Source organism: Elephantulus edwardii, unplaced genomic scaffold (assembly GCF_000299155.1).
Source record: "Elephantulus edwardii isolate Elephantulus edwardi_28Jun2011 unplaced genomic scaffold, EleEdw1.0 scaffold00078, whole genome shotgun sequence".
Lineage (NCBI taxonomy): Eukaryota > Metazoa > Chordata > Mammalia > Macroscelidea > Macroscelididae > Elephantulus > Elephantulus edwardii.
The window spans coordinates 14,298,868-14,313,308 of NW_006399828.1; the positions used below are offsets into that span (position 1 = coordinate 14,298,868).

Genomic DNA, 14,441 nt, shown 5'->3' on the forward strand with positions numbered 1-14,441 from the left:
CACAAAATAGGACAGAGTTGAGATCTATTGTTCATAGGGTCTCTACGAGTCGTACTCACTCAAAGCCACCTAACAACATCAACAGAAGTTCTCACATTATCCTTAAAAATTTGTGTATAACTAATGAAGTTAATACCCACACGCAAACTCTATTATATCTATGAAACCAAATGATGCTGAGGTCAATTCAAAAAGGCCAAACAGTAGCAAATGAATAGAGATTGCTGCAAGTGAGTTGTATGGTACTAGGCCTTTTCCACCATGAATCCCCTGAAAGGACATCAAAGAGGCCTTCTGGTAGGGCTGGGTCAGACTTAGATGGGAAGGTAATTCGATCTGCAAGTTTTCTTCAAATTCTCACTGAAGGAGGAGCACAGGAGACCATACAGCAGCCCACAGGGAAGGTTGTAAAGGCTCAGCGAGCATCTTCAGAGATGGAAACATTTGGCATCCACGCAGTTGCGCGCGCACCTGTCGCTTGTCGAGAGCGCGCTGCGGTCACGGAGTACGTGCTCCACGCTCGTGCGCGTGCACACAACAATGTTCCCTGTACGTGCGCCGTACGTGGGCACGGTGTGCCAGCGCTCCGCGTTCTGTGCCAGGAATCAGCTCGGTGTGCCGTGTGGGAGTCTGGGAGGGGCATTTTCCCGGGCGGTCGCGGCTCCCCCTGGCGGCGGCCGTGCAGCACTGGAGGCGTGCAGTCAGGCGTTCTCCTCGGGCAGCCAGCAGTGGGGCCTTGCCTTCTAGCGCGGGGTCCTCGGCCGTCTGGGTGGCTGCTGCTTGTGCTGCTGTCGTAGGCGAGGACGGCTGTTAGTGCTGCTGCTGCTGTTGGTTCTCGGCGGCGGCGGCGGCAGCAGCAGCGGAGGGCGAGGCGGCAGGAGAAGGTAGAGGCAAGCTCATCGGCGGCGGCTCCCGGTGCCGGCGGCGGCGAGGGGGGGGGGAAGATGGCGGACGTGCTTAGCGTCCTGCGACAGTACAACATCCAGAAGAAGGAGATTGTGGTGAAGGGAGATGAAGTAATCTTCGGGGAGTTCTCCTGGCCGAAGAATGTCAAGACCAACTATGTAGTGTGGGGGTAAGTCTGGTCTGGCTGTGGCCTTGGTGGTATGGGAGAGTTGGAAGCCCCCAGGTGTTCTCTTTCCTAACCCCTCCCCCCGTTTCCCCTGGGGATGGGGGAAAACATGGGTGCTCCAGGAAAAAAGTTTCTTTCCCGAGCAGAAGTTGCACTTGAGGAGAGAGGAGTTGCCTTTGGCGTCTGCATCTCTTTAAAATTTAGAATGCCAGAGAGAAAGATACTATGGGCATTTCTGACTTTTTTCCGTTCATTTTTTTTTTTTAATATTTTTGTTAACTTTGTGTGTGTGTGTGTGCGCGTGTGTGCGCCGTCAAAGCAATCTAACTGGTATAGGAGGAGATTGTCCTTCCTTCTCAGCAGAGCATCTGGTGGATTTGAACCGTGCACCTCAGGGACTGCAGTACAGCTTCTTGCCACTAGGCCACCAGAGCTCACCTCCGTTCATTTTTAAAATCAGTTATGTATGGATTGTCAACAATGTGTAGAGTTTGTGTTGAAATATACCTGAACCTAGTTGCACAAAGGAAAAGATCGTCTAGTGCCGACGAGGTCCCTTTTTGTTCATTTTCTTTCTCTTCTTGGAGGCTGCCATGTGTTGTAACTGTCTTTGCTGCTCCTGTGGCCCCTGGTTAATTTCTTCTTTCATGTCGGATAAGAGGGTACCCCTCAAGAAGAGAGAAGTGAACCAATTATTTTAAGTTGGGACTGGAAAAAAAAATTTGAGCTATTTGAAAGTCATTAAAATAAAGTCATCAAAATACATTGAGATGGAGGCAAGGATTTTCTTAGGAAGAAAGTCTTAAGTAAGACATTTGTTGTTAAATGCATGATTTTAGGATATGTGAGTTTAAAGTGGCCTTGAGGGTTGATCCCTGTAGAGTTTTCTTGAGCTTCAATTACTTAACATCTAGAACAGGTTTAATAATAACTTGGGGCCCTTTTAGTAATGTAAATGTCTTGAGTGATTCAATATATTTTATTCATGGGATATTAGAACCTTTGAACTTGCATATTTTGTTTGATGGAGTGAAAAGGAGCAGGTGGGCTTTTTGAAGAGTTAGTGTAAAGCTAAAGTCAGTTTAGTTTTTAGTTTTTGTTCCTTTTAATTTGAAGGGATTATGATTTAATTAGGTTTATGAAATAAGGATGAAATAACACCATTCTGAATTTTCTGTAGGTTTTTAAACTTTTCAAAAGAATCTTTGTAAACAGCATTACATTTGAATTCTTTAAAAAGTGCTTAAGGAATACTCAGAATGCAGGGCAATTCCGTAATCACTATGAGAAGTAGCAAAATTGTAAAGACACTGGTCCTTTTATTTTAGTTTGAATAGAAGAGATAGTACATATATAAATGTCAATTTCTCTTACAAGTCACTTTCAGCTGGAGAGGGAAGTATTGGGATAGGTTTCATGGAAAACTTTTGCATCTTGGTATGTTGACTTCGAACAAATATTTCTTGAATAAATAATATAAATGAATGAGTGAGTACATAAGCTTTAAAGAGTTGCTGGTAGTTTTGGAAATGAAATAATAGAACTTCTGAGATCTATCATGGAAATGACAGATTGAAATGAAATGATAGTCTTCTAAGATGATAGACCTGCACAAAGGCATGGAGCTAGAAAGTAAATGTTTTGATGAGCAACATTATAGTAAAGCCAGTGAATAAGTAATGCTTAATACAGTAGATTTCAGACTTATGTGTGTGCACCTATGTGCAGATGTAAATGTGTACATTTATATATTTATATATAACTTTAAGTGTACTTTTAATGCTTTTTGTGTAGTGATATTTTTTCTTTTCTGTATTATCAGAAGTAAATAAAATCTGACAGTTGCTCGTAAATTTGATTTCTTAGTAATTAATAGTCACATGTGGTTTGAAATACAATGACTGGAAAAAAAATGGGATAAAAGCTAGATAAATAAATTCAGGCTAATGATAGCAGGCTACAGTCAATGAATTTAAATGGTATAGAGGAGGAATGGGATCAGATTCTAAGAGTTGTTGAGCAAGTAAAATGTGCTTCCATTACAGAAGTTCATTCCTAAACTGATACATTGTTGTATCATAGGTACAGTTGTATGTTGGTTTATGTCACTGCTCTAACTTTGAGGCATTTTATAAGAATCATACTTTGTAGTTCATTGCTGTGTTTACTGTAAGCGGTTGGTGAGGGTGGATGCTGTTTAGTGGTATCTTCTTAGCAAGAGCCGTATAACATTAATAGTTATACTTAACTCTTGAGGAACTTGGTGATTTTATTGTCTCAAATCTCTAACTGGTTAGTTTTGCTACTGACAAAGTCTTGAATGAATGCATGCATTCTGAAGAATGACTAGGAATTCTGGAAATCAAAATAAAGTAACCGAAGATGATGTCTTCCAAGATACAGAACTTCTTATATAATTTGGCCCTAAGTCTAGAAGTTTACTGAAGAGACTGAATTTTGCATGCTTTTTTCCTTCTTACCTTTTGCCATTGTCTCTTTTTATATTCCTTTTGTCCTAATGACAATTTGATTTAAAAACAATTTCATACCTCACTGTATGCTGGTTAGTTGTTTTAAACCTATCGTTGGACAACTAAATGGATATAGATAAATGAGTACATTAAATTAAGTCTAAGGAGTTGAGTTAGAATTGTTAGTAAAAGTCTTGCTTTAATTTCAGAACTGGAAAGGAAGGTCAACCCAGAGAGTATTATACATTGGATTCCATCTTATTTCTTCTTAACAATGTGCACCTCTCACATCCTGTTTATGTCCGACGTGCAGCTGTAAGTAGAAATCATTATTTCTTTGACTTAATGTTAGATAACATATGCATAGATAACTTTTCCTTAGAAGTTTCAGATAAAAAGAATGCAAGATCTGTTTGCATAAATGTCTCATTAATGGTAAAAATTGAGCCACTGTTTGTCATTTATATACCTTAGCCCAGTTTTTTGAGTGGAAAATGTTTATATTTCTAAAAGTAGAAATATTAAAGCTATTGTAGGATTTTTTAAAGAGTTTTTGTACCTGCAGAAAGATCCAAATATTTGAAACTCAATCAACATTCTTGGTACCAGCAGCCAGGAAATTAAAAGACTAATTTCACTGGGAAAGTCTGCTGTTAGAGACTTCTCCAAGGTACTGAAGAGCAACAGTGTCAGTCTGGAGACTAAGGTGCACCTGATACAGCCCATGGTCTTTGCAGTTACTTGCTATCTATCCATCAGAGAGCTGGACAATGACTAGGGATGATAGGAGAGTTGATGCCTTTGAGCTGTGGTGCTGGAGAAGAGTGTTGAATATGCCATGGACTGCTAGGAGAACAAACACATTCATCCTGGAGAGGGTTAAACCAGCCACTCCCTGGAGGCAAGGAATCTGAAGCTCTGTCTGACATACTTTGGACATGTTGCAAGGCCGGAGAGGGACAGTGCAGGAGAAGATCCTTGATGAGATGAATTGATTCAATCACTGGGGTAATGGGGATAGGCGTGTTGGAGACAATAAGATTGGCACAGGATAGGGCAGGGTTTAGGGCTATTGTACATTTGGTCGCTATGAGTCGCAGGTGACTCAGTGGCACATAACAACAAGAAGTCTCGAGTAAGGCCTGGTGGTATAGTAATTGAAACACTTGATGCCTGCCTACAATAGAAAAATGGGGCTATTTGCTTTTATAAAGATATACAGCCTCTGTTGCCCTCTTGCCTTTCAACGAAGCGGGAAGCAGCAGATCGACGCGGAAATGCAGAGCTTTGTTGAAGATCCTAACTGGCAAGACCATCCCTCTTGAGATTGAGCCCATGGACATCTTTGAGGATATTAAAACCAAAATTCAAGAGAAGGAGGGCATCCCCCATGACCAGCAGTGTCTGGTATTTGCTGGCAAACAGCTAGAGGATGGCTGTGTACCTTCTCTTAATACAACATCCAGAAAGAGTCCGCCTTGTATCTGGTGCTGCGTCTGCTTGGTGGTATTATCGAGCCTTCCTTGCGCCAGCTTGCCCAGAAGTGTAACTGTGGCAAGATGATGTGCCACAAATGTTATGCTTGCCTACATCTCTGGGTTGTCAGTTGCCGCAAGTAGTAGTATGGGCACACCAACAACTTGCTTCCAAAGAAGGTGGTCAAAATAGGAGTCCCGTCTTTCCTGGCTCCCTTGCCTCTTGCTGGTGGCCTTCCTCTTTCATTGAACTGAAGCAATTAAAAAAAAAAAAAGACAGCCTTGAAATCCCTATAGGACAGTTATTTTCTGTCTCTTAGGGCCACTGTGTGTTGAAATAGATCCACCAGCAGCAGGTTTTTGGGTTAGTTTTATTCTCAAGGAAAAAAGGTCATAAGGAAGAATCAAGAAACAAATAATTTAAAGATAATTTCTAAACAATTTAAGAAAAGGTTTTTTAATATTCTGTGTTAAATTAATTTGCTTTCAGTTTTGTACACCTTCCATATCTATTTTAAAATTTATTTACTCAGAGCAAACTTTTTAGAAACACTTTAAAAGAATTTGATTTCACAGAGAAAATGGTGATCAGATTCTTGATCATTGTTGTTGTGTTCCAAAGAGTTGGAACTGACGCCTAGCTGAACCTCCAGCAAATTTTCAAAGGCAGTGAATCACACTAGAGTTGATTACCCATCTTTCTCCTGTGGAGCAACTGATGGTTTTGAACTGTGTGCCTTTGAAGCTGCAACATGGCTCCTTAGCACTATGCCATCTTAGATTTAATGAAGTTTCAAGGTAATAAAGGTATACAGATAACTTAGAATTGTTGTTATGTGCCATCGAGTTGCTTGCGACTCATAGCGACCCTATGTACAAGAGCCCTAAACCCTGCTCTATCCTGTGCCAGCCTTGCCATCTCAAACACACTCCTCACCGCTATTACTCCAGTCACAGAATCGATTCATCTCATTGAAGGTCTTCCTCTCCTGAGCTGCCCCTCCATTCTGCCAAACATGATGTCCCTCTTCATCGACCAGCCCCTCCTTGCCACATGCCCAAAGTAGGTCAGACGAAGCTTCAGAATCCTTGACTCCAAGGAGCATTCCGGCTTCACCTTTTCTAGGACAAACCTGTTTGTTCTCCTAGCATTCCATGGTATATTCAACACTTTTCTCCAGCACCGCAGCTCAAAGGCATCAGTTGTCTTTCCATCATCCCTAGTTACTGTCCAGCTCTCTGATACATAGCACGAAACTGCGAAGACTATAGCCCAGATCAGGCGCACCTTAGTCTCCAGCCTGACGTCATTGCTCTTCAGTACTCTTGAGAGGTCCCTCACAGCTGACTTGCCCAGTGCAATTTGTCTCTTGATTTCTTGGCTGTTGTTACCAAGAGTGTTGACTGTGGAACAAGTAAACTAAAACTGTTAACTTAGAGAATTTTTTTTAATGGACGTAGAACATAATTGACAGTTGTAATTGTTACTGTGTACCTTTAGAACCCTTAGTCAAGTAAGAGACAGTTTTCAGTATTCTCACATTTTAAACAAGTTAAATAGAAGTCTGAGATTCTAGGACTTTTGTGAATTTGAAGTTTTTTCCTAATGCCCTTGTGTCATTTGCCAGTTTTGTGAGCACATTCTGAAATATGTATTTTAGACCCATAGCCCTAATTTTAGTGTTATGTTTATATAATTCAGTGAATTATGCTATAAAAAATAATTTAAAACTAAAATATCTTTAGTGTTCCATTAGCTTGATATTTAAACATATATAAAAACAAAAGTGTATAGGCAGCATTTAAATCTTAACCTGACAGTTTTCTCAACTTTTTTAGTATTTTTTTTATATGTTAATGAAAGTTAAAGAAAATTAAGATTTCCATTCATTCATTGTTGCACAATCCCCCTCCTCCCCAAATTCACTTTTCTCTTTAAAAAGCTTTTGTTGGGGGGGTGGGGAAGAAATTATACAACATTTTTATTTTGAGGATGGGAACCTATATTATTCTTTTTTTTATTTTATTTTATTCTTTCAGTGGTTAAACTGAGTCCATCTATATCATTGGGGAATATGTGTTCTAAAATGTGCATGCTACTCAATATTGCTTTTCCATTTGTAGCAAAATAAAATGTAACAAAAAAATAATCCATGGACTCTTGTTGAATGATTGTTCACATAAAGTGACAGAGGAATTTTAAGTTCCTGCCTTCTGCCACTATGTTGCTGTTTAAGGAGCTCTGGGCTATTATTGGTGAGGAGTTGTGAAAGGTACACAGTTTGAATCCACCAGCTCCTCTGTGGGAGAAAGATGGACAGTCAGTTCCCATGCAGTTACTGCCTTTGAAAACCTGCTAAAGGGTCAGCTAAGAGTTGATTCTGACTTGCTGTTAGGTAACTACAACAATGTAGCTCTTTATATTAGAAAAAGAAAATGGAAAATTGTATTATTTTACATACAGGATTATTGGATACCAGTGTGTAAAATATACAGTTCTGCTTGTTTCGTTCTCTTTACAAATTGGTAATCCAAGAGGGTAAATAGGTATTAGCCATTGTGCGAAAATACAGCTTTCGGACTTTAAAAAAAAAATTTTTCCTTCCCAAAATCAGACTTAAATAAACACAAAGGTAAATAAATTTGTGCTTTTGTGGTACTGTTAACACATTTTTGTGTAAACTCTCAAACTTTTTCTTATTTCTAAGCAATATTATTTTTTAGAATTTAGTTTTCATGACTAATTGAGTTGTTTTGAAAGAGTTCAGGTGAAATGTTTTGAGATCTGGATTGTATGTGAGAAAAGAAAGTGCTTTGGAAATATAATAGAAAGTGTGAAAGAATGGGACCAAAAAGGTATTTGTTCCAAGTGTGCAAACTGTCGTGACTATGGCTACAAAAGAAATTCTTAGGACTAACCCAAAGGATAAGGGAGCTCTGGTGGCCTAGTGGTAAGAATCTGTGCTGCAATCTCAAAGGCATGCTATTTGAATCTGCCAGCTGGTCCTTGGGAGAAGGATAGGCAGTCTCTTGTATGATTACTACCTCTAAAAATCCGCTGGAGGGTCAGGTATGGGTTAGTTTCAACTTTAGAGTACACAGCAACAATCCAAAGAGGGGAGGAAAGACTAGAATTGATATTTTTAAGAGGAATAAGAGTCATTGCTTCATTTATAGTTTTATTTTGTCCAGCTTGTGGGAATTTAAAAAATAAGCTATCAAAAATTAATGTTAAGAAATTTTCAAAATTTCTGTTTGGCTCATTAAACTTAGTCATTTAAAAAATACGATGCTTGAAATAAACCTCAGATAGTATGTATGATGTTTATATTCACTGAGTCTCATATAGCTGTTATTAATCTCATATCTACTTTAAATATTTGCTTAAGACTGAAAACATTCCTGTGGTTCGAAGACCTGACCGAAAAGATTTACTTGGATATCTCAATGGTGAAGCATGTGAGTAATTTTTAGATTACCAATGTATTGTTTTGTTTGTTAACGAAATGAGAATCTTTGGGGAGAGACCATATACTTCTCAAAAAATTAATTAACATGTGTGCCTATGTATTCTTGCCATTCTTTCCGTTATAGTGAATGCACAGTCTTTGTTCCTAATGCCTATCATGCCTTCTTTGTATACGGGTTCCATTTATTTTCACCCACTAACCTTCTTTTCCTCTGCTGTTTTTTCTTCGATCACAAGTTTTTCTCTTCAGTGTCATTTTTTTAGAATGCATACTATTTAGCATACTTGAAAAGAAAAAAATGACACCACATCCTACATTCTCATTTTGTTTTTCTCTTTTACTGCAGATTCTTTGAAAGAGTTGCTGTGATCACGATTAATTCTTAATATCTTAAATCCACTCAAGTCTTGTTTTCTTTTATTTTTAAAGTCTTGTTTTCGCTTTAAAATCTATCTTATATGGCCAATGACTATCTTAAGGGTTGCAAATCCTTTGAGTGACATGTGATGTATGAATGCATCTGAGTTCTGGTGTTGGAGAAGAGTGCTGATTGTTCCATGGACTGCCAAAAGAACAAACCAGATATGTCTAGGAGAAAGTGCAACCACAGTGCTCCTTGGAGGCAAAGATGATGAAGCTTCATCTCACATATTTTAGACATGTTAAGAGAAGATGTTCCTTGGAAAGGGACAACCTGCTTTAAAAGGTGGAGTGTCAGTGAAGGAGAGGAAGACCTTCAATGAAATGGATTGATACAGTGTTTGCAGTAATGGACTTAAATGTGTTGGAGATGCTAGTGATAGGACAGAGTTCAGATGTGTTGTTCGTAGGGTTACCATGACTTGTACTTGATGGCATTTAACAACACTAGTAACAGGTTAACACCTCAGCAACTCTTGATGCCATTTTCTTTTTCTTAATGCCTTTCTTCTGTTGACATTTGGAACACCATACTCTTGGTTTTCTTCATATTCATTGTCTAATTCTCAGTGTATTTTGCTTGCTTTTTTCTGTTTTTCTGATTTTTGAAGTTCCCTTACACTTGGGTTTTCTCCAACACTGATCTCATCCTCAATATCCAGATTTTACTTGCACTGTCAATTTAATGTCTTCTCCTTGTTTAATCAGTATCTGAAATGTAGTGGGTCCAAAATAGGATGCCTATTTTGTCTCTTTTTCTGAAATGGAAATAAAAATGCCAAATTCTGTTCTTCTCTCAGTATACTCCATTCATGCAGTTGATTAGCCCAAAACAAAACAAAACAAAACACTCCAACTTGGAGAAATCTTTAATTCTTTTTCTCACATCTTATGTTTCAGTAGCAAGTTCTTTTCTTCACTTTTAAAAGTATGACAGCTTCTTCCCATTATACCTCCACTGTAATCCATTCCTTTTCATTAAACTGTTGGATAACCTTCTCATAAATATATACTCTTCATTTTTTAGAGTATAATTTCCATGTTAACCTTTCTTTGAAAAAGCATATAAAGTTTATTTAGATGCTTACTTGCTTAGATCCGTCTTGCAGTTTTCCATCATACTCAGAACAAAGCTAATATTCCTAATCCTACAGTGCTTTGACTAAACCGCTGTGCCCCATCTTTAACAGTCGTCTTTTGCAGCAGTGCAGCATTTTTGCTGCAGTGCAGCATTACCAGACTTTAGCTGTTCTAACCCTAGAACTTTGTGCTTTCTCGTCCTCTGTTTGAATTGTGATTTTCTGTATCCTCATTCAGATGTATAAACAACTCTTGTTCTATCAGAGAATACTTTCTTGACCACTAAATAACTTCTTCTCTACATTCTCCTGTTTATGTAAAATGCCATATGGGTTTAAGTTTGGGGTTTTGTTTTTTTTTAGTTGTAATCCTCTTTGATCTGAAATTAGATATTTGTTTACTTACATACTTTGAGTTTCTGTACATACATACTTTGAGTTTCCCCATTCTAGTGTTAATAACAGGTGGACAGAAACATGTTTTTCTTATTGATGTTTAATATCCAGCATTTGAACAGGGTTTAAATGAATAAATAATAATTTACTGTCTTACAGAATACAAATAAATTACTATAGTGGAATTGTTCGATTTCACCTTCGCTGGGGTGGAGTTTACTACCTTTAAATCATTAACTGCTGCTCTTCCGCGTATTATTCTCTATGGCTTTAAGCAATAAGATTGGTTTGTACAGTGAATCTTGTGCAAAATGGAAAGATCATCATCAGGAGTGTTGTCTTCTTGTGGTGTCTTCAGTCAGTATTCAGCAAGCACTTACTGAGTGTTTATTCTTACAGGTATTGTGCTGGGTGCTCTACCAAATGCAAAATCTCTTTCTTCAACATGTTCATTGTTCTGCAAGGTAGACTGATAAAGGGCTAGAATAAGGGAGGATTGAACAGCTGTGAAGAATTATGGAAGTGGGGGAGGATAAGTTTTTCCTTGGAGTTAAAATTAAATTTTTTATGACCATTGTTTTCCTGATGTTTTTTAAAATCATTGCTGCAAATGACGGCTATAGCCATCTTGCACATTTTAATTAAAAAAGGAACATCATTTTACGAAGTGTACTAATGCATTTATTTGTTAATTATTCAGTAATTCATCGAAAAAATGTGTTTCTAAGCATGGTCGTCAGTTTAAAATTGTGTGGCAACGTGTTAAAAAAGACATTTTTGCTTTAGAAGGTCTAGTATAGGCGCTTGGATTCTTTCCTTGTTAGGGAGCCTTATAAGTAGTTTAACTAGTATGACTAGTTAGGAAGGATACAGATACATATTTATGGAAAACATTTTCTACCAAAAAAGGTTCCCCCCCTGAGAAAAATTAATCTTTATCTGCTTTATTTCCTACAGTTGCTGTAAAACAGATAAGTTTAGTTATCTGATATATTGCTTTGAGAAGACCTGGGGGGTGCATTGTTGCTAACAGAAATGTTAGTTGGAGACCTTTTAAAGATTACAGGTTGGAAACTGTGGAGCAGTTCTCCTCTGTCCTGTAGGATCACTATGAATTGGAATTGATTCAAAGCAATTGGTTTTGGATATTGCTTTGTCAGTTATGTAATTGCTAATTTAAATGGTATAAGAAAACAGTTGTACAAATGTTAAGACAAACTATATTCTTAGACATGTTAGTTCAAACATAGCAAATCTTTATATATTTTATACTTTTAACATGATAAAAATCTCTATAGTAATTTTGGAGGAAGCGGTAGAATTACTCAAAGCAGTCTTAAATTTTATTGTGTAGAAGAACCATCAGCATAAAAACTTGGAGAAAAGCAATGCAGAAAAACTAGTCATTCTTAGAGTTTTACCTGAAAAACACAAACTCATTCTCATCGAGTCAAAATCAGTTCTTAGCTGAAACCAGAGCTGTAAATTGCTTGGGAGGAGATTACCCATCTTTCTCTCACAGAATGGCTGGTGAATTTGATCCGTGATTTTTTTATTTTCAGTAAATTTCCCTCTATTAGGCCACTAGAGTTCCGTAAAGACCAGGTAGTTATGAAAAAAAAAAATAATTGAGTATATTATGGGGAAAGATGGAGGATCATATCTCAAAATGAAAATGAGAACTGTGTACCTGTGTAATTGTATAACTGGTAAATTACATCATCATTTAACTGATAAACCACTGAGAATCATGGCTCAGTAAAATTGACATATATTTTTCTTGGACAGCATTACCCCTTACTGAGATCTTGGTGTTCGTTATTGCCACATGTATGTTAATTTGCAAAATAGTAGATATTTTACTATTTCTGCAAATGTGAAGTGTTAGATAATGAGATAGTCAAAAGTGAAGAGTGTATACCTTGGTAAGGCTATATTTGAATATATTTTTGGTTAGACTGTCAGTTGATAGAACCCCATTGGAGGAATTTGACAATAGTCTATTACAGTTATACATTTAACAGATAAGTCCTGTTAGGGAACTTTTCCCTGTAAGTATATTTGGAAATGTATGAAATGGCATGTACAGAGTTATTTATTGTAACAATCTTTGTAATGGCTAATGACTATTAGAAATGAAATGTCCATCAGTATGGGAATTAATTAATTCACAAACCAGTATCATTTGTAGTTTTAAAAAAGAGTTAATAAGCCTCACCTAGTGATACTGAAGGGATGTGGAGATAGATTATTGGGTTAAAAAATGCAGAATAGTGTTTATATTTGCTACTTGTATACTAAAAGGGAGACATAAGAACAAATACATTTTTGTAGCTACAAGAAGAAACTCTTAATGGATTCACAAGAGGTGGTTACAAACAGGATGTAGGAAGTAGAACGGTAAATGTAGAGAGATCCTTTTTACAGCTTGATAATTTTGAGCCATTCAGAAGTTAAGTAATTTAAAAGAATTTCAAATTTCCTTACAGTTTTAACTTCACATTTATATGCATTTATGTATTTATGTTTAAATATACTTTTTATGCACATGTTTTATGATACTGGAGTGTTTGAAGGGCCCAATTACTTTCAATTAGATCATCTTAGCAGTTAGTAAGCTAAATTGTTAAAATAGTTTATATTTACTTTTATATATTTTCTGATACAATCTTATAATACAATGATTTTTATAAAACCACTTTAAAGTTTTATACTTAGAGAAATCATCTAGAATATTAGAAATATAGGCAAACCTTGGACATTTCCTTCAGTAATATGTAATAATGTGTTTAAATATTGCTTTCTCACATGAATCTTTTTAAATCTTCAGCAACATCAGCAAGTATTGATAGGAGTGCCCCCCTGGAAATAGGCCTGCAGCGATCTACTCAAGGTATGTTAGCACATTTGAATAGACCTTTAAAAAACCTATACCATGGCCACATTCTTACTTACTTTCTTATTCTTTATAGTAAAGCGAGCTGCTGATGAAGTTTTAGCAGAAGCAAAGAAACCACGTATTGAGGTAATTTAATTTTATTTCATAGGTGATTTATGTTGTTACTGAAACTTGCATTGTGTCACAGCCAGAACTTTTACTTATATTCCTAGGTGGCTTTTTTTTTTAAAGTTATAGCAAAAAGAAGATTCATTAATAAGTAGCCTGGGTTATAGTTTAGACTTTTTCATGTATAAACTATGTCATCAGATATTACTTAATTTTCTTTTTTTTGCATATTCTATAGATAAAAGAATGACTAGATCAGAAGTTAGAGAGCTTTTCTAGAAATAAAAAATATTTTAAGTGTTGTGGGCTGTGTAGTTTCTGTTACAATTAGTAAATTATTTCATACTGTTGTAGTCTAAATGAAATAATAGATAATATGTCAATGAGTAGTCGTGGCTATGTTTTAATAAAATTTTACAAATAGACAATGGGCTGAACCTGGTTTTGGTATCGTTACCCCTGGAACAAGATTGGTGTACAAATTTGCCTTATTCTTAAGAGCTGTAAATATCAAGTGTTTATTAATAGGTTATAGGTTTCTTGTAGAATTATTAAGTTACAAGTTTGTATTGTTTTTATTGTGTTGAGTGAAAGGTTACAAAGAGAATTTTTCAAACATTCTATACATTTTATTCTAGATCATTAATTTCTATACCAACAAGAATAATTGCACTTTTCCTGTGTTCTCCCTCTAATTCTGATTTCCATTGATCTCCTGTACATCTTTTTTCCCCCTTTTTTGGTGATACTGTGCTGATCACACCTTACTACATAACTGTTTCTCCCCCCACTTCTTAGGGACTTTTATAACAAGGAGAGTATTTATTAATAATAATTCACGTGAAATAGAAGCCACCTGAAAAAATAATTTTACCTTTGAGTAAGAAGGTTTTTGGTTAGTTAATATATGTTATAATGCATTTAAGTCTTAGACATTTTAATTTAATAATTTTGCTTTGTTGTTGTTGTTATGTGCCATCGAGTCATTTGCGACTCATAGCGACCCTATGTACAACAGCCCTAAACCGTGCTCTATCCTGTGCCAATCTCA

At 36.7% G+C, this 14,441-nt stretch overlaps 1 protein-coding gene across 1 annotated transcript in view; it reads left to right on the forward strand.

The window, feature by feature from the left end:
* Positions 1 to 923: 923 nt before the first annotated feature.
* Positions 924 to 14,441, forward strand: part of CDC73 (cell division cycle 73) — a 157,789-nt gene continuing 144,271 nt past the window's right edge. The window contains exons 1-5 of the mRNA XM_006889523.1: positions 924 to 1,075; positions 3,753 to 3,858; positions 8,408 to 8,477; positions 13,214 to 13,276; positions 13,356 to 13,408. Coding sequence (XP_006889585.1) covers positions 945 to 1,075; positions 3,753 to 3,858; positions 8,408 to 8,477; positions 13,214 to 13,276; positions 13,356 to 13,408 — 423 coding nt within the window. The 5' untranslated portion in view covers positions 924 to 944. The remainder of the gene's footprint in view (positions 1,076 to 3,752; positions 3,859 to 8,407; positions 8,478 to 13,213; positions 13,277 to 13,355; positions 13,409 to 14,441) is intronic.